At 42.3% G+C, this 24,666-nt stretch overlaps 3 protein-coding genes and 1 non-coding gene across 4 annotated transcripts; 2 read left to right on the forward strand and 2 right to left on the reverse strand.

The window, feature by feature from the left end:
- The first annotated feature begins 2,887 nt into the window (after positions 1-2,887).
- Positions 2,888-4,742, forward strand: LOC134490119 (deoxyribonuclease gamma-like). The gene is made up of 3 exons (XM_063292999.1): positions 2,888-3,050; positions 3,954-4,066; positions 4,154-4,742. Exons 1-3 carry the CDS (start codon positions 2,888-2,890, stop codon positions 4,316-4,318), a joined length of 441 nt encoding a protein of 146 aa, XP_063149069.1. The 3' UTR covers positions 4,319-4,742.
- Positions 4,743-7,419: 2,677 nt separating this feature from the next.
- Positions 7,420-11,260, reverse strand: RPL10 (ribosomal protein L10). Its single transcript, XM_063294213.1, has 6 exons — positions 11,107-11,260; positions 9,598-9,656; positions 9,228-9,335; positions 9,008-9,146; positions 8,497-8,659; positions 7,420-7,649 (listed from the first exon to the last, which is right to left on the reverse strand). The coding sequence occupies exons 1-6, from the start codon at positions 11,127-11,129 to the stop codon at positions 7,494-7,496; spliced, it is 648 nt and encodes a 215-aa protein (XP_063150283.1). The 5' UTR covers positions 11,130-11,260; the 3' UTR covers positions 7,420-7,493.
- LOC134492657 (small nucleolar RNA SNORA70) lies at positions 8,810-8,945 on the reverse strand. Its single transcript, XR_010067512.1, has one exon. It is a non-coding gene; the product is annotated as a small nucleolar RNA SNORA70 (small nucleolar RNA).
- Positions 11,261-12,410: 1,150 nt separating the features above from the next.
- On the forward strand, positions 12,411-24,045 carry IDH3G (isocitrate dehydrogenase (NAD(+)) 3 non-catalytic subunit gamma). The gene is made up of 14 exons (XM_063294214.1): positions 12,411-12,527; positions 14,335-14,376; positions 15,294-15,305; positions 15,915-16,012; positions 16,156-16,268; positions 18,349-18,409; positions 18,744-18,876; positions 19,381-19,514; positions 19,942-20,044; positions 20,412-20,558; positions 21,527-21,621; positions 21,799-21,859; positions 23,228-23,323; positions 23,831-24,045. The coding sequence occupies exons 1-14, from the start codon at positions 12,459-12,461 to the stop codon at positions 23,831-23,833; spliced, it is 1,167 nt and encodes a 388-aa protein (XP_063150284.1). The 5' UTR covers positions 12,411-12,458; the 3' UTR covers positions 23,834-24,045.
- Positions 24,046-24,666: the final 621 nt, after the last annotated feature.

The raw sequence follows: 24,666 nt of genomic DNA on the forward strand, positions 1-24,666 counted from the left end.
TTGTTTATGACTGATTATGTGCCATCAAGTTTATGTCAGCTCTTAATGACCTGTCCCCAATCTGGTCCTTCAGTGGAACCTTGGGTCAGAGAGTCCTGGGTGACAGTAACTGTCCAAGGTGATTTGGGGAAGGCTGTCTCAGATCGAATTCACCTTCATATACAATGTCATGGTGAGTTCCCTGACTGATAAAGATTCAGGGAACAGTTATGTAAACAGCCAGCTGCAAGTTTTTCCATTACCAGTGAAAAGACCTGCCTCCTCTCTGCATTACAGGGAAGGTAATTAAAGGAAACTAGAAAAGCCCTAAGGGAGTATGGGGTAAATTGGTTCTCAGTGGGCAATTGTACAATTGGTGAAAAATCTTGTATCCCTTTCATCTCAATAAATCTTGCTAAAGAAGATTCTGTGGGAATCATGCTTGGATAGAATTACTTTGGGTTTGAGGCAACTGCCAAGAGCCTGATATACAGAGGACTAAGCTATGAAAACAAATATCCAGAGGAAGAGTCCATACTTCATCTTTTAGATCATGGGTGTCCAACCTTTTGGCTTCCCTGGGCCACGCATAAAATATATAATATAGTTAATGTATATAAGTAATAAAACTTCATTTATTTTTTATATTTTTATTATAATTTTTTTAAAAAGAGGACAACATAAAACTAGTGGGATATTTGACCTTGTTTTTGTGAAACTAATGCATCAGTGGCTGGTTCAATGAAAGTGGTTGCAATTCTCAGTGAGTTCTCAAGGTGCTCATCAGAAATTTTAATTCTAATTTTACTCTTCGTGTGCTTCATCCCTGAAAATAGTTGCTCACATACGTACGTGCTGCCAAAAAGCAATGTCATGAATAAGGTGTGATTGTGAAGCGAGGGATATTTTTCTCTGGGAAGACAGGTCTTATAAAAGTCCAGTAGAGAGACATGATCAGATTTTTCTTTGAGTTCAATGTCTGATTGCAACTGTATGCATTCCATTTGAAAATTCGGAGGTAATGTAGTTATATTGACTGAAAATGAAGTCGAAAATATACCAAAACATTGATTTTTCCAGAAATCTTGAAACCTGTTCTCAAATCCCTGTATCAGACCGAAAAGCAAGGCTGCATATTTCTCGCTGTTCACAGGACTGTGTTTAGCCAACGTATTAACATGTATAAAATTATTTTCCATAACTAGAGCTTGCTATACTTTAAGTTTCATTTCAAACGCTGTTATGGTTTGAAACATTGCAGTGGTAAGTTGGTTTTCACCTTGAAGATGCATGTTTAACTCATTTAAATGAGTGGTCAAATCCACCAAAAATGCTAAATCTGTGAGTCATTTTTCATCTTCAAGTTTTGGCACACATTTTGTTTTTGATTCCATAAGCGACTTGATTTCATTTCGCAAATCATAAAATCTTTTCAGCATTTTACCCCGACTTAGCCACCGTACTTCAGAAAAGTAAATGATGTCCCCATAATCAGCATCCATATGTTTAAGGAACTCCTGGAATTGGCAATGATTCAATCCCTTGGCCATTATGAAATTCACTGCTTTGATGACAATTTGCATGACATGATCCATTTTTAAAGCTTTCGCACATAAATTTTCTTGATGGAGAATGCAGTGATACTTCATCAAATGTGAGTTGCTGGTGGCAATTGCATTGTCTTCTATCAATTTTGTAAGCTCCTCACTTTTACCAACTATCACTGGGTGCCATCAGTAGATATACCAGATATGTTGACAATGGTTAAAGAAAATCGCTTTCATGTCATTTTTACTGCTTTGTACAAATCAATAGATTTAGTTGTGTCTTTTAATGGCACCAAAGAAGACATTTCTTCAGTGATATTATATTCATTATCAATACCTCTAATAAAAATGGCAAGTTGAGTCATATCTGTAGCATCAGTACTTTCATCCATTGCCAAAGCATAAAATTTGAAATTAGTAGCTTTACTCTTCAAACCTCTTTTGATAGATTTTCCAATTTCTTCAATTCACCTGGCTATAGTCTGGTGAGACAAACTGATTTTAGAAAAATTGTTTTTTCTATCAGGACAAATTATATCTGCCACACTTTCCATACATTGCTTAATAAACTCACCATCAGTAAATGGTTTTGATTTTTTTGCAATCAGATTTGCTATCAAATAACTAGCTTTTATAATAGAGTCCTTTTGAGTTGACTTAAAAAAAAATTGTTGAGACGACAGATACTTCTCAGTTCCTCTAATTTGTCTTTACGACAAATTCCTTGACAAGCTTCAAATTTGGCAGCATGTTTTTCTGTATTATGCCTTTTCAAATTGTAGTCTTTGACAACTGACCCATTTTCCCTACAAATTAAGCATAGTGCCTTAGTATTTATCTCAATGAAAAAGTACTCATCTGTCCATTTTTCGTTGAATACGAAAATCTGCTATTTTTCTTTTTTTATTTTCTTTTTTGGGTTCTGTTTTCTCTTGAAATGACATTGAAGCCATGCTGGAATAAATTTATTTAGGAATAAATATATATTTTTAAGAAGTAACACAACAAGCCCATCATAAATTGTCAGGTAGGCAAATAAACAAAGCAAAGTTAAATAATCAAATGCCTGTCGTCACAGAACACGTGTAGGTAGCTTGAAATATTATATATAAAGCCCAAGTCGCCACAAGCTGACGTGGGTAGCAGGCGGCGGTGGTGTTAGCACTGCACTGCCCCCTCCCCTACACAGCGTTCTGTTGTTTCTACCTAACAGTCCATGCTCGAGCAACTGTGTGATCAAGTCACAAAACACAAATTGCAAAATGATGTTAAAAGTTTATGATTTTGGGCGGCCGCATTACTAGCTGTTCAGGGCCGCATGCAGCCCATGGGCCGCAGGTTGGGCACGCCTGTTTTAGATAATGAAGCCTCATGGGTGCCTTTTTATCCTGATTATTTATCTCACTGACAGTAGGGATACTGTGTCAGTTACGGCTTGGTGCCAAGTTGGAGATGAGGATGCCAGAGACTTTAAGGCTTTTGCTAGAGGACCCTTTGCTGTGCGTTTCCACTCTCCATACACAGGTAAGGTCTGGTGGTTCTGTTCATAGGTCTAAGAACTTGTTCTGGGCAGAAATCCCTTAAGTCCAGGAACTCAGTGACCATCCAGTGAGATATGGCAAGAGAAGAATGCCAGGGACTGAAATCCTAGTATTTTCCAGCTCCGAAGAAGGCATGGTACAATTATAAGAAAGAGAACCCACTAAATATGGTGGAAACTGTGCCTGAATTTTGTTTCAGTGCTTTTCACTATTTAGAGCATTAACTGATAATGGAACAGTTAAAGGGGTTATAGGCAGGATTCTATGTATCCTGTGCTTTACAAATAAGAACGCTGGACTAAAAATTCAGCAGCCTATCTTGACTGAGATATTCAATAACATCCAAGCAGTTTCTTGGACCAGTACTGCTGATTAACTATTATTGAATAGAAAGGCTTAATGTAAATCTAAAGTATACTGTATAATATACTTTTAAGTATAATATACTGTATGGACATAATTGTTTGCAAATAATGGAAAAGGACAAAGAACAACACAAGATACAGTTGTGCCACCACAGCACATCCATATTGGGGCCTATTTCTATAGACATGAGGACAAGGTGCTTGGAAGTGTATTGCTTTTTTTAGGTCTAAAAAAAGTGTTGACTCCTGGAGACTGCCTGAACTAGTCCCTGCAGTTTTCTTGGCAAGGTTTTTCAGAAGTGGTTTGCCCTTACCTGCTTCCTAGGATTGAGACAGAGTGACTGGCCCAAGGTCACCCAGCTGGCTTGGTGCATGAGGCGGGACTAGCACTCAGGGTCTCCCGGTTTCTAGCCTGGTTCCTTAACCACTACACCAAACTGGCTCTCTGGAGGTGTATTGTTAGATGTGGATAAACTGTTCTATCAGCTCACATTGTCTGTATTGCTATCACCTCTCCACAGTTGTTTCAGACTTTGCGCTACTCTTGCACCATACCTGTCCTCGGGAAGCTGTCCACGAGCTTGACCTGCTGTTTGAAGTATGCATGGAGCTAATGCAATGGTGGAAAACGGAGGTACGTTCTGGGAGCAGGGGGTGCATGTTGCTGAAGCAGATGAGCTGATGAATACTTCCAATCTTCCCTCCTGCTCCATCTCAACAGAACGTGATGGTGCTGGGAGACCTGAATGCAGCTGGTGCCTACATCCCAACGAACGCATGGGCAGGGATTCGCCTGCGCAATCACCCTGCCTTCCATTGGCTCATCAGTGACAAAGAAGATACCACCGTCAGCCACCGGACCTGCTGCTCTTATGACAGGTACTAAATTGCAGCTTCCAAGTTCAGCCATCTGCTTTCTCCAAAATGTTTTCTTCATCCCACAAACAGTACTATCATTGTCAGCCTTTGAGACAAGTGGCCAATAATCAGGAACATGGTAGGGCTGCTGTATGAATTAAAGTGTGTAATCTATTGAATTGAGGAACAGTCAGAAATGCAGTCAGAATACTTCTGAATCCCTTCCCCAGCCAGGTCTTCCAGTCCTCCAGGAATGCTGTAAGTTCCTGGCTCCTGACACAAATTGGCCACCTGTACAGTACCCCAATCATCTTGCTGAAACCTGGTACCAGAGCCCAACTGACACTGTCCTCCTCACAGGATCATTGTCCATGGAGAAGAATTACTCTCTGCTGCTGTGCCCGGATCAGCAAAGCCATACAATTTCACACAGGCGCTTGGACTGTCTGAAGAAGAGGTGGGTTGGCTTGGTTAATCTCTGTCCTAAACAAAGGAACAGTGATTGCACATGGCAGGCCTGGAGAACCAGGACTTTCTCATTTATACAGGCCTTAGAAATCAGCGATCACTATCCTGTGGAGGTGAAGCTGCGGCTTGCTCCAAAGACCCAGCAGGAACTCTTAAGTTGTCCGCTGGCCGGTTGCATAAGGTGAAGGGAAATGGGGGAAGTAAGTAACCTCTCACGTAAGTCCCTACTAAACAATGGTCACCTGGGGTTCAGGCGTAGGATGTTATTTTGTCAACTTGCCTCAGTCATGGAAGTGAGCCTCACCATCCCTAGCACTTGCTTCTCATTGTTTCCTATGCCAGTGCAATTTTTATTGCTCTTTCAGTGTTGGTCACCCCAAATATTGAAATAACTCCTGGGATTCCATTCCAGTTAATTTCATTGCCTTGAATGGAAAGAATTGGCCCATCTGGCCAGTTCAAACAATGAAACATCTCTTGGGTGGGGCCCAGGCAATTCTGCCCTACTCCCCACCTCATCTCTTCCCCCCAACAAAAGGCTGAGACTTCACCAAGAAGGTGACCTCTTAAAGAGTCACAAACAGGAAGGCCCGGTTTTAATGTCAGGAAACAAGCCCTCTTAAGAGCTACAGCAGTTTGGTAGTGGAACTGATTCTCCAGAGATATGGCAGCCCTGCTTTGCTGGGTGTGCTCAAGCAAGAGAGGTGGGAGTGGACCCAATTGCCTAAATAGCCAGCTCTATGGTTTAAGTAATAGTTATTTGTTATTATTTGCAGGAACAAGAGTTCTGCCACAAGTATGAATCAAGGAACTGGAAGCTGAACAGGCTTCTGTGGTCCTAACCAAGTGTGCCTTGAAGTTTATTACCTATATGAGTCTGAATATAAACATTTGACTGATGGATATGGTATTTGATAAACATTCAGCTGAGACTTTCCAGGTTAAAATGCCATTTCCAACCCTTAAGATTATAACAGGCTTACTGTGCAATCAAGATGTTACTTAACAAGGAATTAGAAAAATCCACAAGTTCCAATGTATTGCACGTTTACACTAAATGCCGAGCAGTTGCCTACAATACGTTAGGCTAAAATGAAATTAGTTTGTGACTCAGAACCCAGGCATTTTATCAACTAGGTTAAACCGCAGTATGAGTTGCCTGACAGTGTATGCTGTGTGAACGTGTTTCATCAGTCCAGATTTAGGATGCTGGGCAAACCAAACCATCAAATCACATTATAGATTCATATACTGTGTGAACTTAGCCATTATGGCTCAAAGAGTATGGTTCATGGTATACCATGTTGTGTGAACCCACCAGTTTACTCAATAAACTGTGGTAAAACGAACTATAGCTTAAGTTTAATTTGTGACCCCAGGAACACATTGATTTGAAGTGGAACGTTTCAAGTGGCTTCTTCCGCCAAAGTAACCCTTTAAGAACAGACATTTCAGAAACAGGAAAGGTAGACCAAATAAATTCTAATAGCAGAGATATCATCTTACATGACTCCTTGCCTTTCACATTAGGACATGAACAGGAAGTCGCTCAAAATTTGGAGTTCCTTATGAACCCCTTTTCGGTTATATCTGCATTTACATTTTCCTTTTGTTTTTTTTACATTCTATTTCAGATGAACTATGCTGGTCCCAGAATGTCTTGCTATCCTCAGTACAGGACAATTCCCTGATACGTTAACACAACTGGGTTTTTTCCCCCCAAGAATAGTTTCTTGGGAAATTGTATTTGTTCTTTTTCTAAGTGCTTATTCTGAGCTCAGCCTTAGCAGCACTTGGCTGACCTCAGCCGAAGCTAAGCAGGGACAACCCTGGTTAGCACGTGGACAAAGTATGACTTGGAAATGTGAAGTTGTTGGCAGGACTACATTCTCCACACAACAGTCTTAAGTTCTGTCACATTTCAGTCTAAGGCCAGTTATCTAAATCTTGACATGACTAATATGCAATTGATTCTTAACTAGCTCAGATTTTAGAACTTGCAATTTCCCCCATTGAACGCATTTTGGCTTATATAAAAATTAGAAAGCCCTCATGGGCCATAAAGTAAATAGTATTCAAGTGTCCACATCTGAGTCTTCTCACACTTCTACCAAAGTACTATTATATCACTGAACAGGTATAAAACCGAACTAGCTTTCTAGGTCTGGAGACTTAAAAACACTTAAAACATTATTTTTGCAGCTTAGTGCTGGTAGCTGTGTCTTCAGCTACCACTTCTTGAAGCTAACAAACATCCAAAACAAAGACGATTTATCCCTAACAACCCTCAATAACTTAAAACTTCCTGTTCTCTGAAGGCAGCTTTTTAGTCTGCACAGACTACCTACTCAATTCAATGAGCAGCAAACGCCAGCAGTCCGTGTAGAATGTACTTAACTACACTGGTATGTTGCGAGGGTTAGACTGGTAACTGCACACATATGCATCTCAGGCAGCTTACCAGCATTCCCACTGAAAGTAAGTGTGTTCTAGAAGCACAGGAGAATCCAATTCTGAATTTTTGCCCTGCAAGTCTTGGGCTTCTAGACCTTCCTTAGGAATGCCAGTAAAAGATCAGCCAGAGAGATCTGCTAATGTGAGAATTACATCTTTTCAAAGATACACTCATTCTCACCCTAACAGTCATGCTCACACAGTAGGTACCCGGAGCTCTTTATTTGTATTCATCTTCGGTCAAGAAATTAGCATAGTTGTCCTCTAGCTACATCAGGCTCTCATGCTGCATGCAGGGCACGCCATTTATCTAAAGGACCCCTGTTGGGTATGTATTTAACTCCACAGCCATCAGGGATGAGGCGCTTCTCAGACACCATTTCCTCAAACTTATCAGCATTGAATTTGGTGAAGCCCCATTTCTTGGAAATGTGGATCTAGAAGAGGGAAGGAGAGAAGAGAAGATTGGTCAGGGATCCAGTCTGTGCTGGAAAGGCTGAATGTGTGCCTATACTACTGCCTTCAAGCAGCTAAAAGACACAAAGGATGCCGACATTCCCATTCCATCTAGAGGCAGTTACTGTAACAGAGAAACAAGGCAGGGAAGGAACGGAGCACAAGGCTTCTGGATTTTCTCTCCAACCCCTTTATCAGCAGCAACCATAGGAGGCTTCTGTATTTTCTTCCGCCTGAGTCATATCTGTGTTCCCCATATATTTCGTGTGCGTCTACAGTATACATGTGTACCAGGAAACACAGAGAAGGGAGGGGTTACACTCTGCTCTGGGTCATGTGACCAGAAGGAAGAAAGAAGAGGGGTTACAATGGACCAGTTGGCAGCATTCTGAGCCCCTGCTGGCTGAGGAATTCTGGGATTTGGAGTCCACACACCTTAAAGTTACTGAGGTTGAGAAACAACGCCCGGCCAACTGCTTCTCCCATACAGATGCACTGGGGACGTTACTCTTCTCTGCAGTTCCCAGCCAAGTTCAGGCTATTTTTAACGTGATTTTTTTATTTCTCCCCCCCCCCAATTTATTCCCTTTCTATTCACTTTTCTGTGAGTTATCCCACTGACAAATAAGAAACCCAAGCCCAAAACATAATTTATTTCCAGCCATCAGTGAATTTGGAAAGAATAAAAAGGAATTCTTATGGAACTGCGGAGTCGATCTGGATTGTGGTGGGACATAAATGTAATAAATCAATCAGAGATAAGAACAGCAACACGATGATATGGTCTCACAAGCAGACTGAGATATTTAACGTATTTACAAAGCCTACCTTCTGACGACCAGGAAACTTGAATTTGGCTCTGCGCAGTGCTTCAATAACATGCTCCTTGTTTTGCACCTTGGTGCGAATGGACATGATGACTTGGCCAATATGCACACGGGCCACAGTGCCCTGAGGCTTACCAAAAGCACCACGCATTCCAGTTTGGAGCCTAATGAGAAACCAAAGCACAATGTGCAAATCTGTACAGTGCACTGACGCTGGTGCCATCAACAAACCACCAATCAAGGTCTCTTTGCAGAACTTCTCAACGTGAAAGTCAGCTGATTACCATCCACATTCTGCTTGTTGCTGTATGTGACTATGTTCCCAAGGTCCCTTAAGGTGCACTGTACAACGAACAGGGCACGTACACAACCGAGGGAATATTGTTGTGTGCAGACAGTGCACACCAGCCACTGACAGCACCAGTGGTTGGTCGGCTTAATTGACTGCACGCTCATTCTCATGCTTCCCCACAAATCAAACATCAAAACTGGCTCTGTAGCATGTTCCTCACCTGTCAGCTCCAGCACATGATAACATCTTGTTGATGCGGATGACATGGAAGGGGTGCAGGCGCACACGGATGTGAAAACCATCCTTGCCGCAACTCTTCACCATGTATTTGTTGGCGCAGATACGAGCAGCTTCTAGAGCTAAAAAAAATGCAGGGGGTAAATAGGGCAGATTACAAATATCAGTTACATCCAAGCAGATGATCTGCTGCTGCTCCTTACCTTCGGATGACAATTGCTCATATTCATCTGACACCATGTGCCCACAGAGTGGGAACTCATCTACCTTGGCCTTCTTCCTGCCCAGATCAAATATCCTGATCTTGGGATCTGAAAAAAGGGGGGAAATACATAAATACTCCTACACGAGGTCATATGCAAAAAAATGAGTCTAAGTTTCTGATATTCCTTATCAATTGTGACATTACTGGCCAAATTAGGAACCAACATTTTGATCAGGCTGCCGAGTCCTCTTAGGCAGTTCCAAATCAGAATAAATATTACATGGCTTTCCAAAACCACGATATATGTATTATTAAAATGATTTTTAAATATAGGTAAACCCAAGAGATAATGTTAACATCCTACTTACCAGGAACACCCCTGCAGAAGCGGGACTTAGGATAAGGTTTATTCTTGCAGTATCGATAACTAGAGAAAAAATGTTAAGTTGTGAGTGGGAAACTGCAGTCCAACTGAATGCTTTAAATAAATTGTTATTACCATCTTTTGGCAAAATATAAGTTGGGAGGGCTATATTTAGTAGGGTGGTCTTGACAACTTCCAACTAGCCGACCTGCTGCTTCTAGCAAACTCTGAACTAGACCAAGGGAGGGGATCAACAAACTGGCCTTAGAAATAAACCAACTTATATCACCTTACTAATACAAACCCATTTATTAACCTCAAGAGAAGTGGCAGCGATAGAGCAGATAACTGCTTCCTTATATGGATTACAATGGAATAGGATGCTGCAGCCCTCTTGGCAATTTGTTCACTTGCCACTGGGATTTTTATGCCTTTAGCTCCAGGTGAATTCTTATTGCTTATAAGATTTATCTTTATTTCTATTTCTATTATTTTTTATTGTATTTCACCCTTTGTATTTATTGTGATGGTTTTAATTGATTGTTGTAAACCACCCAGAGTCCTCCGACGGGAAGAGATGGGCGGGGATAAATTAGATAGATAGATAGATAGATAAGAAATGCGAAGGCTTAAATTCAGGGTTGCCCTGCCTCATGAAGCAAAAGACTAGAAATATAAAATAATGGACAATACTGAACTTTGCTATCATGTACTGTCCGTAGACACTTTTACACGTCACGCTGAATGTCAGAGGAAAACTGTCCATGAATCTGTTTCTGCGATTGGCATAGTTCTGACAGATGGCTTAAACTCACGGATTTAGCCTTCTCTCCAATGTCACTCCGGGCTACGTTCATCACTTCGCTCATGCAAGCCTGGCAGCTTATTTTGTAGCGCTCCCCCTTAAGTTTCAAGCAACCCCCCTGGGGGAGCATGACCCAGTTTCAGAACTCCTGCTCTAGCACCCCTCCCATCACAGTGGGTGTCAGCAATCGCTCTTGGTGGAGGCTTTCAACTCACATTAAGGCCTGTCCAAACCCAGTACGATACAACAGCTATAAATCAGGTCTGCAGTTTAAATGATCTCACCTATTAAAACTATGCCTCACGTATCATTGCAGAAAAGGTTTTTAAACTGTTGTATTTGAGGAATATCTATTTATTGAATCAGGTAAAAGTAACAATGTTAAGCAACATTAACATTAATGAAGTATTTTTCATTAAAAACCCTGTATTAAAAAAATAATAATGAGAAGTGTGACATTATTTTAAATTTTTGCAAGTATCTTCAATATCTGGCAAATAATTTTGATTTTGCGGAGCCCTGAGAGGATCTTGGGGGATTCCCGGGGGTTCTCTGACCACACTTAAAGAAACACTGTCTTAGAGCAAGGCTTGGTCTCCCTCCCTCCCCCCCCCCCCCCCCCCCGGCAGAAGCACATCGCCCTCCCAAGGAAGAACCAGCCACGCTCCCTTTGCTTAATCCTTGGAGCAAAGCGCTGGACAAACTCACCAACGTGCGGGTCGGCGGCCCATGACTGCGGGTCTGAAAGAGAAAGAGGTACAGTATTTCAGTCCCGACGCTCAAAATGAGAACCAGTCTGGGGCCTAGTTCGTTTCCCTTTCCCTGAACTGCATTGCTGCCATAACACGCATACTTACCTCGCCGAGCGGAAAGAAAGTGGGAACGCGCCTGCGTACCACTTATAAATGTCGCCGCTCTAGGACGGCTGTGACCATAGACAAGTCCTCGCGGGAGCTTGTGCTGGGAGGGGATTGCATAGAGGCCACACCATAGAGAAATGGAGTGGAGTAGCCTCGAATGCTTTCCGGGTGGCTTTGGAGTGTTTATGTTGAGAAGAGGGAGGAGGAGGAGGAATGGTGGAAGACAACAATATGACAGGCGTTACCTTTGATAATCGGAAGAATTATGTCGTTTTCCTACATGATTTTGCGTGTTGACAATATGACCTAGAAGCGTTAGACATACGGGAACGAATTCGTTTAAAATAGCAGAATTATTCTGCTAAAATGGCCTACCTGTATCGCTGTATTTTCGATTTGAATTGCTGGACGCCGCCCAACAGGCATTTCTCTATCGCGTTCTATTTCGCCCACAAATTGGAGGGGATGGTAGTTCCTAAAGTCTCGTTTTAAGTTCTTTTTTAGTTCCTCAGGCAATAATAGGACGATATAAACTGGGTTAAATCCTGTACTGCATGATTCTTCTTGAATTCACTGCAGCATTTGGTTTGTACAGTTGGGTTAAGGGATTGCTTTACTCCTTATATTTCAGGATTGTACAATTGGCTTTTAAAAATAATTTTGGTACAAACAATTTTCATTTTATTTGGATTTTACAGAAATAGTTCAAGTATAAAAGCGGTTAATCGAGGCTATTATACAGTCATGAGTCATCGCCTACTTGGCTACAATGAGGCATAATTTTTATGCATGTTTGCATAAAACCAATGCAACACTACTAAATGTTGCATTCCATTGGCAATGAGATATAGATTGTATTATAGTAGTTTTATCCCGCCATATTCAAATGATTCCAAGCGGTTCGCAGTAATAATAACATGTATCTTATAACATTGAATTCTGACTAATGAAATAGTCACATTCCGGAAGAACATGAATGAAAAACGCGACTCGCAATTGAAGCTACGAAAGGAGGGAATATTTCTATCTCTATGGACAGAAAGACAGATCAGAATGTCCTTTTTTTCCACGTATGGCGCGTGAGCTTTGTGCGATCCCTCGCGCGGGAACACGCCGACTCTTGCGGGATTTTGTGCCAAGTCTCGCGATGCCTGGGTTTGGTATCCACTCCATGCTCGTATCCGTGACGGAGACTGAAGGATGGCCGTTTCGGTGGTTTTGAGCACAGCTAGACAGCTTTGGAGGCCGACTCTGCTGGTACCTCGATCGGTGAGGGGCTTGTTAGCTACGATTTAACATCGATCTTACGGGACGTGAAATCAAATGCGGCACTTCGGTTTGTTCAGGGGAGAAATGGGAAAAGCGTTGCGATGTTTCTGATTGGTTGAGGAGAGACCGATAGGCGGTGCAAACGGAGACAGAGGCTTTTGCATTGGTTGGACATCCTGATAGGGGCGTTCCCAAATAGGTATTCTTGATAGGCGATTTCTATATAGGAGGTGGGAGTAGTATTATGGCTCTTTTTGATTGGACAATTGAAATAGAGCAGAGCTGCTTTTCAAAATTGGATGGTAAAATCATACGACTGAGACAACTTATTTCAGGCTTGTAGGATCTTGTTGGTTTTGCGAGAAACAGATTTACCAACCGGCTCCGGGTGGAAAAAATACTCTTAAATAAAGGGGGTGCTTCTTGTGAACACGTTCTGGAACTAGGATCCTGTTTGAGAACAGAATTTAACTGCACTTACCCAAGACTTTTTCACTCCTTTCGTTGAATTTAAATGGAAAAAGTAGTTTTGTTATTATTGTTAAACAGTTGATAGTCATAGGGAAGCCCTTGCTGATCTATTAGAGCAGGGTTTCTCCACCAGGGTTCCCCGAGAGGTCACTAGGGGTTCCCTGGGAGATCACGATTTATTTAAAAAATTATTTCAAATTCAGGCAACTTGACATTAAAGAGGTAAGTTTCATTCTTTACTTCTAGTTTAAGAACACTGTTAATGTATAGATACAGGCCTACACATGAAACACATATAATAATTTTGTAATTTCTGGCCTATATTTGAGCCTGAATGTGCAGGGGTTCCCTGAGGCCTGAAAAATATTTCAAGGGATCCTCCAGAGTCAAAAAGGTGAGAAAGGCTGTATTAGAGATATGTGAAATCGATCCTGTCTACTTTTGCACACAGCTGCTCAAAGCCATTCATTGTTCTTCTTTAGTGGTAGCTGGATCTGCTGTTATAAAACAACTGAACAGTTTCCTACTATTTTATTGTTCATGCTGGAAACAATAATCTGATTAAAAATAATCATCTCCAATCAATTTGGCTGTGCTTTGGTACTGAAAACACTGAAACAAGTCATGGGGGGAAAAGGAAGTGGTAGCTGTTGTTGACAAGCATTTGTTACATATTGAGTACCATCCCAGGTCATTTACAATGTATTTGCCTGTATTTGCTTTTGTACTTTTTTTTTTTTTGCTGAAGCTTTTCCACATAAACATATGTTTTGTCATACAGAGCAGAGGACATCCACCCTTTTTTCTACTCACTGGCTTTTCTGATTGTGTAGCAAAGTGTAAAGAAGGAGTAGAAAATTAGCCCCAAGTGTATCTTGCCATTCGCACTGTTGCTTGTGACTGTTGGGTGTGATAACCCAGCACTGTCTAAAGAACCACTGGTTCTCTACCCATGTGGTTGCAATAGAGAAAGAGAATTCTCTCTGCAGGCATGGCTGCTGATTTCATTTTCCTTCCCACTGAAATCAGTGAGAAGAGAGTTTTTGTAACAGGCTTCGGGCCAATCTCAAATTGCCCCAGTTACAGCAAGCTTGTGACTAAATCTTATTGCCCCATGGTTGGTGGAAGTTGAGTGTAGACTTGTATCCATAACATTTTTGTGTATTTATTCATTTAATTTGAATTTGAACTAAGTCTGTGCAATTGTTCTGGTTGTCCCAATCTGATCTTTTGAAAATCACATGTGAATATATACAGATTCTTGTAAGAATCAGAGACTTCTGGATTCCCAAGGCTTCTCCTCTTACCTATCCTGTTTTTCCCCTCTCACTCACAGGTGCAGGCTGTAATAGATGGCAGTCGCAGGAACATTACCTCAGTATGTATAATTTATGTATCCTTTGCCATAGAAAGATTTCGTTGGGAAAAATCATACCTTGTTCCACGTTACAGCATTCCCCAACCTGGCGTGTTCCATATATGTTGTTCCATAGCAATTGTTTTAGATGGTCAGGTTGGGTGTGTAAGTATCATGCTGCACTGGACCATAAAGAATGTGGTTTTCAGTGTTGAATGTAAATCTTTCTCTCAAGTGAGTGAGCATCTAAGGAGACTGACTGCTGGACTTCATCCAAAGTTAAAAACAATCTATTCTAATCCAAACCTGCTTCAGAACTGTTAGGAATTAGGAATATGTATAATAGGGACCTTTTCTATATTGCCCAGCCATGTATTCTGGCTTCTAAATTAAAATAATTAGCAAGAGCAGTTTCATTTGGAGGGAAATAATGAACAATAAAAGATCAGAACGTGAGGTTGCAGTAGCTTTATGCCACTGGAAAATGTTTTCCCAGACTTGCTCTTTCATTAATTTTTTAAAATGACCTTGTTTCACTCTTTTTTCAGTTAAAACTGATCTTTACAACCAGGTTGATTAGCTTCATGGTCACTTTTATCTTCAAATGAAACGTGGGCATCTCTGCAGTCCTGAGTGATTTTGCCTACTGGAAGTGAAGTGCTGCGATTTGTAGTGCTATCATGGTTTCTTTTAGGACATGAGAAATTGTAAATGCGTTGTCTGAATTGAGTATTTTATGAATATATTTTATAGTTTCTATATGTTGGGAAACTCTGTTTTGGAAAGGTAATTTAAAAATGGGTTTGGTAATAACAACAAAAAGTTCTGTTGTTCTATTGATGTTGTGATGCTTGACATTACATTTTCTAAGATTTAAACAGGTATTTCTCTTTTCTCTCTACCCCACCCCTATCCTGTTCCTGTCACATAATCTACAGCAACAGAGTATAGTAAGTAATTTTCCTACCTCATCAGTGCGGGCAAAGGAAATACTTAATTTTACATTTTTATTAAAAAGTGTTGTTGTGGGTTCATAATTGATGGCAGAGGTCTGTTGTCAAAAATCCTTTTCTTTCAGTGACCAGCCAGATAATCCCCAGAATCTATAAAAGAGCTTTTCCATGCTTTTACTCCTGGGAATCCAAATATAACAAAGAGATTGGATCTGAGACCTACATGCTAATATTTTATGGCATCTAAAAACCATTTCCCAGATGAAAAACGTATGCTGTTCACAGGCACACAGCACCCTGCCCAGAATATTCTGGGGCTGTAAAAATAGGCAACACAAACTTCCTCCTCAAAGCCCAAACACACCTGCCTCAGACTTCATCTCCCAAGGAGACTTGCTCTGCCCAGATTACCGGATAGTGCATAAGCTTCTTTGTCCCACTGTACTGTTTTTTTTTTCCTTTTCAGTGGACAGCCACAGGAAAGTTTTTGATGATTCCCTGGTTTTCATGGATTGATGGTGATGCTCAATGATGCTAACTCTCTGAGAAGACTATGGATGGTTGGATTGTTTGAAATCATCTTCTCTCTCACTCTTTTCTTTGTAGCCTCCCCCAGCCAAATATGGCGGTCGCCATACTGTGACTATGATCCCAGGAGATGGGATTGGGCCAGAGCTCATGCTTCACGTCAAGGAATTGTTCCGGTATTGTTTCTCTCTTTTCCCCCTTTCTAGAGCTTTTCCTAAAGCAAAGGCAACCTAACTTTGAACATTCACCCCAGCTAATGCTGGAGACTTCCATTCTCTTTGGGACATTTGGCCCATATCTCTCTTTTTCTCTGCCCCAGGCATGCCTGCGTGCCCGTGGATTTTGAGGAAGTTCTAGTGAGCTCAGAGGCAACTGAAAGTGACATACAAAATGCCCTCATGGCCATCCGCCGTAACCGTGTGGCCCTCAAAGGTAATGGTGGTCCTTTGTCCCACATAGATAGTCATGGAGTTGGAGGGGCTAAAACACAAGATGGAAGATGGACTGTATCTGAACTAATGTTTGTTAACTCTGGTGGCACCTGAAAAGGGCTATTGTTCATATGGGGCCCAGAGGGAGAGTTGTACTGCTGAGATACAAGAAGTTAATGGAGTCTGGAATGGAGGCGGAAACAGTGTCTCTTCCCATTCCCCAAATCCTTACAGTGAGAATAGTCACAATTGTCTTCAAAACTAATCTGTAGAGTTTTTAAAACATTTCTTAAAAGGTATAAACACCAGAATGTGTGAATATAATTCAACCAATTCTGTATATATGTAGGATTTAATAAAAAGCTAACATGGATATGAATACAGAATAAAATACAAATGGGAAAAAAGGAAAAATTAAATGTTTTTTTATCTACTTTTCTACACTACAAAAGTTGTAGGTACATTGCAAATTACAACTCAGTAAAGCTGTATTTTGTAATTAAGTTACTTAAACAATAAAGCAAACCTAGGCAGCATGGACTGGTATTGTCTGATCTTTCCTTTCTGTTAGTAGCCAATTCAAAATCTGAGAGTTGGCTAATTTTGTTGAGGCAACCTTTAGAGTCTGGTGTGTACACACACTTCCAGGAATGCACAGGAACCTTCTTTGCAGTAGTCCAGACACTATATAACCAAAACTCTGTGCAAATAGTTACAAATTTGGGGGATATAGTTTAACAACACATCCAAAAAATTCTAGATCATTGGCTTTGCAATATAGGATATCTTAATTCTCTACTCCAAATTTCTTTTCCTATCCTTTTTTGGGGGAGTATATTTTTTTAAATTACTGTTTTAGTCCCTATAAAAATATTCTCCAATTCACTTAAAGCTACTGGAGTTTCAGTGGCAGCTAAAACATCTGGACCAAACACAGAACATAAAAGATGTGAGATATACCCCCCGCTTAAGTTGATTTTTCCTATGATTTTTAAATAGGCATATTCGAAAGTGTCAAATTCTCATGAGGTTTAAGTCAGATCTTAATTTCTCACCCAATAATGTCCAAATATGTCTAAACTTTTTATGTGCAGGAAAAAGCCCAGGACTGCTACTATATTCAGAACTAAATACTTGCTAGAATTTCAGGGCTCAGGTTTCTGGGGTTCAGCAAAGCATAGCTTGAGAGGGAGAGTCATGGCCAGTCTGGTTCTGCTAAATGGCACTAATAGAACCTGTTTAATTAACTTTTTTAATTAAAAAAATAGGATCTTATGAGATGACCAAATAGCACAAGATTACTCACTTCTCACATGAGTGCTGCAAGATCTTAGCCATTTTAAAGTTTTTAATTTTTTGGATAGACAGAAAGATAGGATATGCAGTGGTGACGGTTGCCTAGTGTCAGCAAGTTAGATGGCTGTTTCCCATGCTGGTAGCAGACTGGATTTGGTCCGTGCTGGAGGTCTGCATCATGGCTCGCCTGTTTGAATTTTGGTCCCACTTAGGTAGACCCGAGCGTGATGCCCCTTGTTGGCTTCCACTGATAGCATCTGGGTTCTTAATACTCAGCTTAATCCTAGAATGGTCCACTTGAGGTAAAATATCCTGCCTCAGAATGCTGGGTAGACTTAACAATCATTTTGCTCCATACAGGCCTGTGGGTGAGTTTTGGGGAGATGGAGGGAAAACAGGGAGACAGCTGTTTTTTCCCCTAATGCCTATTGGGAATTATTCAAGTTGCAGTTCATCTGGCCCCAGTCCTTTCTCTTCAGTCTGAACTATGGTCATTCTGGGTTTTGCTGTAATGTTGCTGAGAGACAGCTTTTGATTCATGCCGTTGGGAGAAAAGAGAATCTTTGTGTTCTCATAAACAGCTCTGGTGGTTTGGTGCTGCTTATTCCTATTCTGTGGCTGGAGGAACTGAGTTTAATATGCAGTTCAGGCTCCTTGTCACCCAATAAATTCAAGAGTAATTCTAGAGACACTTTTCTTAGAGTGCCCTTCTCCGTAGCTTAAATTTGTCTGATCAGAAAGCCAGTCCCCTTTATTCATTCGTTTTCTTTTCCTGGCTTTTCTAGGAAACATCGAGACAAACCATAACCTGCCACCTTCCCACAAGTCCCGGAACAACATACTGCGGTGAGATAAAGGGTCAACTTAAATGGCAGGCAGAGCTTTGGAACTAGTTAAGCCAGACCTGCACAGTGGGTCACCTTTCAGACAGACTACCAGCCCCATCTGCTGCTCCAGCAGCAAAACAAGGAACCATTTAGTTGACTGGGGGTTAGTGGTCCATGTCTGGGAGACTACCTTTTGCTGATGTGATGTACAGCCTGTGGTTCAAGGCTGAAGTGGGAACAGCTAGACTGCCTGTTTCTCTGCAGGTTGCATTTCTCCTGGTGCTTTCTTAAGCAGCTGGGAAGCAGAGTCTCTCCACTGTGTGAGCTTCCCTTTTCCTTCTCTGTCTCCACAGCACTAATTTGGATCTCTTTGCCAACGTGATTCATTGCAAGAGCCTTCGAGGAGTGGCAACCAGGCACCATGACGTTGACATCCTCATAGTCCGGGAGAACACAGAGGGGGAATACAGCAGCCTAGAACACGAGGTGCTTATTTATACAGGAAGCTCGTGGTATTTTATCTCTTTCCCCATTTGCTCTGTTAGCCTCAACCCCATTTGCATGAGGGTAAATCTCTGTCCTGCAGGGGTACATTGGTTTGCTTTGCTGCGTTGAGGAAGGGAAGGGAGTGGTGATAGTGCTGTATGGTGGACTGTTGAACCAAGTGCTTTTTCAGTGTTGGAGTATCAGAGGTCCTGGCCTGCCAAGTCAGAGGTGCAGACTGGGAGTCCTCTTTATTGGGAGCTGTTGGTTTGCAGTCCAAAGCCTATCCTGCTATGTATTCCCAGCTCTTTTTCTACTTTCAAGGGCAAGCCAAAATACTGGCAGAGATAGTACAGGTACAGGGGAAACCACAAGCCAAGAGTTGGCTTCCTGTAGAAAGCAGCCCTCTGAGTCAGGATTTCAGTCTTCTTGCCCAGTAGGCACCAAGCCCCGCTTGTGCATGGCTGGCGGTAGAATCCCACAGCACTGACCGTGCCCTTTCCACAGAGTGTCTCTGGCGTGGTGGAGAGCCTCAAGATCATCACAAAGACAAAGTCACTGCGCATCGCTGAGTATGCTTTCAAGTTGGCACACGAAGCTGGTCGCAAGAAAGTGACAGCTGTCCACAAGGCCAACATTATGTAAGTCGGAAGATGAAGGCTGAGTTCACGCAGCAGAGCAGTCCGTAGTTGGTTTAACTGTGGTTTGCTGAATAAACCATAATGGGCTGACTTCATAGAACACACCAAGCAAAAGCCGAAGAAACAAATTGTGGCTTAGTGTGAGGTGTGAATTGTATGAAGAATATTCTGCAGCCTAATAGTGACTAAGCTTTGGGGCAAGTACTGTCAGATGCGGTGCCTATGCTTCCCCCATAACAGACCCTTCAGAGTAGTTTTCTTCCTGTGCTGTGTGGTGGGGGCAGGCTTCAGTGCCACCTTTTCTCAGGGTTCTCTCCTGCTCCATACAGTTTCTGACTCTTCTCTTGAAGTCTTGCTGCTTCTGCTGTCTTTGCTGGAGGCTGGCCATTTGCTCTGGCTTACCTGCTCCTCTTTTCCTCCCCTAAAGGAAACTGGGTGATGGTCTGTTCCTGCAGTGCTGCAAAGAGGTGGCAGCTGGCTACCCAGACATCACCTTTGAAAGCATGATTGTTGACAACACCACCATGCAGGTACTTCGATGTTGGTTTAGTTTCAAGTCCAGCTGCAGCTGTACGACGCTGTTTTTCACTGAGTCAGGCCCATGAGCCACGTTGTCCACCCTATTAGCCCAGCCGGCAGGAGCTTTCCAGTTTTCCAGGCAGATTTATTGAGCTATGCTTGGAAGTAGACGGGACTGAACTTGGCAATCTAATGTCGCCTCTTGATTAGGATTTGTGCCTTTTGTGTGTATTGTGGACAGAAATGATTTTAGTTGGAAGTCTTTATGCATACTTTCAGGTAGATGTAGAGGATATCACCCTGTCTCCCCTTAGGGTGGATAAGAGAGAAGGAGATGTTGTGAAGATGGATCAGTCACTGCCTTTTTTGTATCTCCAGCTGGTTTCCTGTCCGCAGCAGTTCGATGTCATGGTTATGCCGAACCTCTATGGCAATATTGTCAACAATGTCTGCGCTGGGCTGGTTGGAGGCCCGGGCCTGGTCCCAGGAGCCAATTATGGCCGGGACTACGCCGTTTTTGAAACGGTAAGGTGTAGGAGGCGGCTATGATTTTGAGAGGGGTGGATCTCGATTTCAAAACCCAGTCATGATAAACAATGAGGCAGCAGTCGTGGGCAGAATCTTTCCATCAACAACTGCAATATTTTCCAATTAGTTGGATGCATAACACTGGTGGATGCAGGAGAAGTCTGAGTGGGATACAGGCTCATCAGCGTGGCACAGGCACCTCCCAGCTGGTCAGACCTGATGAACTTTCAGCTATTCCAGCTGGAGGTGATGGAGCTTTGCAGGCAGCAAGGTGCTCCTTTCCTCCAGTAGTTTGGTTCTTTGCTTCTTGAGGCTGCAGAGAGGAAAAGGACAATAGGTGACCAAACAAACAGTAGCTTTCTTCTTCCATGCTGCTGCTGCTGAGTGGACATCTTGGTCCTCGATCCTTTTCTGTCTACAATTAAGCTCCCACTATATGTTTCACTCTTACGATACTTCACACGCAGCTGCGAGAAGCAAGATTATGCCCCCCGCCCCCCCCCCCCCCGTCCTCTTGCTTCTGGCTGCTGCTTGTAGAGCAGTAAATGTCTTAACAAAACGCCGCTCTGCCCAGTTGGCCCTCCTCCACCTCGACTTTTGGCCTTGCCTTTCAGCTAATGTCATGACTGCTGTGTGTTTTGAAACCCTAGCAGTGGAATTTATTCCAGGTGCCACTGCTGCTGTTTTTTGCATTCTTAAAACGAGCAGTTAATCACAGAATTGGTAAGGACTAGTTAAACCATTGAGTTCCACCTCTTTCTGGGTTCAGAACCAAAGTTAACATGACATGACCGAATGCCTTAAATGTGTTTTCCTTGGAAAAAGTGGCCTGTTTTATTTCTATCGTGGCAGGACCCAGGTTCTTTGATGCTGTCGGTGGGATGTAGCACACAAAAGGTTGAGGATTGTTTGTGATTGCTGGAAACATCACTGGTGTTTTCCTTTATCCCCCTACTTCTCCACAGGCCACGCGCAACACGGGCAAAAGTATTGCGGGCAAGAACATTGCGAATCCCACGGCAATGCTCCTCGCCAGTTGTATGATGCTGGATCACCTTAGGTATGTGGTTGGAGGGTAAAATGAAGGACCAGAATATACTGATGGTTTCTTAAAAGGAAAGGTGGGTTCAGAATGAATAAATCCATCCCCCAGAAGCAGCTGCCATCCTAATGGGGATGGGAGGAGAGAGACTGATTTGGGTTGCTGCTCCTAAGAAAGATCTGTCATCCATTGCAGATTGCACAGCTACGCGTCCGTGATCCGCAAGGCAGTCCTAACCGCCATGGATGATGTGGAAGTGAGTTGCTCTTACCCTGCTTTGGACAATCCTTGATCAAGACACTGGGAAGTGATAAAGGGTTTTTTTTTAACTGGTCACTTTACCTTGGACTTTAGGTGACAGTAGTGTCCTTAAAATCCCCTAGAGAACTGGGAATGGGTTTCTTGATACTGGATGGAATCTATTTGTGTTTATTGGCCATAATAAACATTGCATTGCACAACATACTGGAGGGAGTAGAACCAACATGTTTTCCTATTCCAGGATGGAATTAAGGTGCTCATAGTAATTCCCTAGAGAGAAATTGGCAGCAGAACCTAAGCTCTTATGAGTCTTCTCAACTAAAATGCGTGGGAGATGAAAGCTGACAGCCGCTTTGGTGTAGTGGTTAAGGCATCAGGCTAGAAACCGGGAGACCATGAGTTCTAGTCCTGCCTTGGGCACGAAGCCAGCTGGGTGACCCTGGGCCAGTCACTCTCTTCCCAGCCCGGAGAAGCAGGCAATGGTAAACCATTTCTGAAATTTTGCCAAGAACACTGCAGGGACTTGTTCAGTCACCAGGAGTCAAAGCTGACTTGAAGGAAGGCACCCCCCCCCCCAAAAAAAGATGAAAGCTCCTCCTGTTCATTTTTCTGAACAGGAGTGTGGATTGATAGAAAATTTACATAGCATTATAGGGCCAGCTGGATTTTTTTTTGGAGATCTTCTCTAAGAGCAGAGAGTGAAATTCGTCCTCACAAGCCTTTGATCTGCAACAGTGGAAAGAACTGCAACTGGTCCTTCTCTAATAATGGAATTTTGACATTGGAGAGGACAAAAAGACATACCAGGAAAAGCCATGGGATTCACAGGATGTCACATTCTCATTTCTTGACATCTTCCCCAGATTTGTGGGGAGTACATCAAACATCCCAGTTGTAGATAATTCATATTGGTCCCATTGCATAACACAAAAAGGCAATTAAAATAAAACCAAGACTGTAAAATCCAAATCAAGAAAAGTCTGCCCTCACCCATTTCTCTCTGGCTGGTGAGCACCACCAAAACCCAAGGATGGGAATTCCTCCTCCCACCTCCCATCTTGGGTTTACTGTGCCCAAGATTAATGACACGTGCGTGTCAGATAAGCCTAAACACATTCTTCATACATCTTACTTTACCCTAGGAGTTCACAACCCATCCTTATGATAAAATGTCTTCATTTTCTGTAAGTTTTAATTTTATGTAACTTGGTAATATCCTTACTTATGCCACCCCTGCTTGGGAACCATAGTAGCAAAAGGCCAGCTGTTCAGCACTTGTCTTCAGCTAGTTGTGAGGGATCTATTGCTGCTGTGCACTTGAGAGTGACGCTGGCTTAGTGTAATTCTGGATTTTCTTCGCTAGACCCACACGCCAGATGTTGGGGGCCAGGGTACCACCTCAGCAGTCGTTCAGTCCGTTTTGAAACAGATCACCAAGCCTCGTTCTAACCTGGCACAGGTAAGAGAATGTTAGGATGAAGTTCTTAGATTGGGGGGGTGGGGGCTGCAGTGATTAACTAATTGCTTGCTTGGGCTACCAAGCATGTGGGACTTGAACACAGCTGCATTTATTTCTAGCAGGAAGTGGCTGTAAAGCAAAGGGGGGAGGGATGGTCGGCAGCAGGAGCTGCAGCCTTCTCCAATATGGTACTGGTCACACAGGTTGCGCTTTACTCCCATCGCCTCTCTGTGACAGAAGGCTTGGGAGCTGTGACCCGAGGCAGCTGGATGGAGAAAATGTTCTATTTTTTTTAATGGTTTTACCCTTAATAAAAGCCAAGGAGAAATGTAGAAGTCATTGTAGGTAAGACCAGGCTGAAATGTCACTGGCCCTGCCCTAGATTGTGTCTTTTGCAGGGTAGCGATTTAGCAACATACTTTTCATAGCCTGACTCTGTCGAAGGATTGGACTGATAGTCTCCACCCAATGCTATTAATGCATTTGCTTTTTTTTTTTGTTCAATAGTAAATGAAGCTCAAGACCAAAGCTGTCCCAGCTGCAGCTGATTCCCATTCCTACTTCAATAAGAGCAAAGGAGCAACTCTGATGAATGGTGCAGACCATTCCAAACCACTCAAGTATACTATCCCTCTTCTGTATATAGTGTGTAAGTTAATGTTTCCCACCCAGCTCCCTGCTAGAGATAATAAATGTAAACAGAGAGGTCTTTTGGGCTCTTATTTTTAGTCTGGTTGATAGAAAAAACTGTAAAATAAAAGTAACATGGAATAAAACTGGATATTGAAGTATCCCAAAGGTGGATACAATCAAGGTCTGGATAACAGTAGCCAGATTACCTACTTTGAAACAGAACTGGCTATTCAGTTGGGAATTGGGAATATTGTGAACAACATTGCAAAAGACCATTGCTGCTGTTACCTTTGAACATTGGCTGAGTACCCCCCACCATTTTTTTTAAAATCATCTCTCTTCACGAGAACTATATGATTTTGAAAATAAAAGCTCATACTCACTACAATGCATTTTCCCCCAACATATGAATACTATACATAATAATACACATGTTCTAGTTTGCCTAACTCTTGTGCTGCTGGCAGAATGGAGCTTCTAAGGAGCCACAAGACTTTAAATCTTGTCTCTGTTCTGATACACATAAAGGTTAGATAAGTTTTCTGGCAGTAGATCATTTGATTTCAATAAATGTTATTTTTTAAAAATAAAATAAAAGTGCCCTCATCTTTATAAGATCTCACCAAATGTGAGGTAGCGTAACGAAGTTTGACGATCAGTGGCCACCAGCTAGAGGCCTCATACTTCACTGACTGTTGCATTAGATGCCA

This window comes from Candoia aspera, chromosome 2 (genome assembly GCF_035149785.1).
Source record: "Candoia aspera isolate rCanAsp1 chromosome 2, rCanAsp1.hap2, whole genome shotgun sequence".
Classification (NCBI taxonomy): domain Eukaryota; kingdom Metazoa; phylum Chordata; class Lepidosauria; order Squamata; family Boidae; genus Candoia; species Candoia aspera.

Coding starts and splice junctions, on each gene's coding strand:
- LOC134490119 (XM_063292999.1), top strand. CDS start 2,888: ATGAAGCCTCATGGGTGCCTTTTTATCCTGATTATTTATCTCACTGAC. Junction 3,051..3,953: donor TTTCCACTCTCCATACACAG/GTAAGGTCTGGT, acceptor ACCTCTCCACAG/TTGTTTCAGACTTTGCGCTA. Junction 4,067..4,153: donor TGCAATGGTGGAAAACGGAG/GTACGTTCTGGG, acceptor CCATCTCAACAG/AACGTGATGGTGCTGGGAGA.
- IDH3G (XM_063294214.1), top strand. CDS start 12,459: ATGGCCGTTTCGGTGGTTTTGAGCACAGCTAGACAGCTTTGGAGGCCG. Junction 18,410..18,743: donor TCCCGGAACAACATACTGCG/GTGAGATAAAGG, acceptor CTGTCTCCACAG/CACTAATTTGGATCTCTTTG. Junction 20,045..20,411: donor TTGACAACACCACCATGCAG/GTACTTCGATGT, acceptor TTGTATCTCCAG/CTGGTTTCCTGTCCGCAGCA.
- RPL10 (XM_063294213.1), bottom strand. CDS start 11,129: ATGGGCCGCCGACCCGCACGTTG. Junction 8,660..9,007: donor TCATGTGCTGGAGCTGACAG/GTGAGGAACATG, acceptor GTTTCTCATTAG/GCTCCAAACTGGAATGCGTG. Junction 7,650..8,496: donor AGTTTCCTGGTCGTCAGAAG/GTAGGCTTTGTA, acceptor TCCCTCTTCTAG/ATCCACATTTCCAAGAAATG.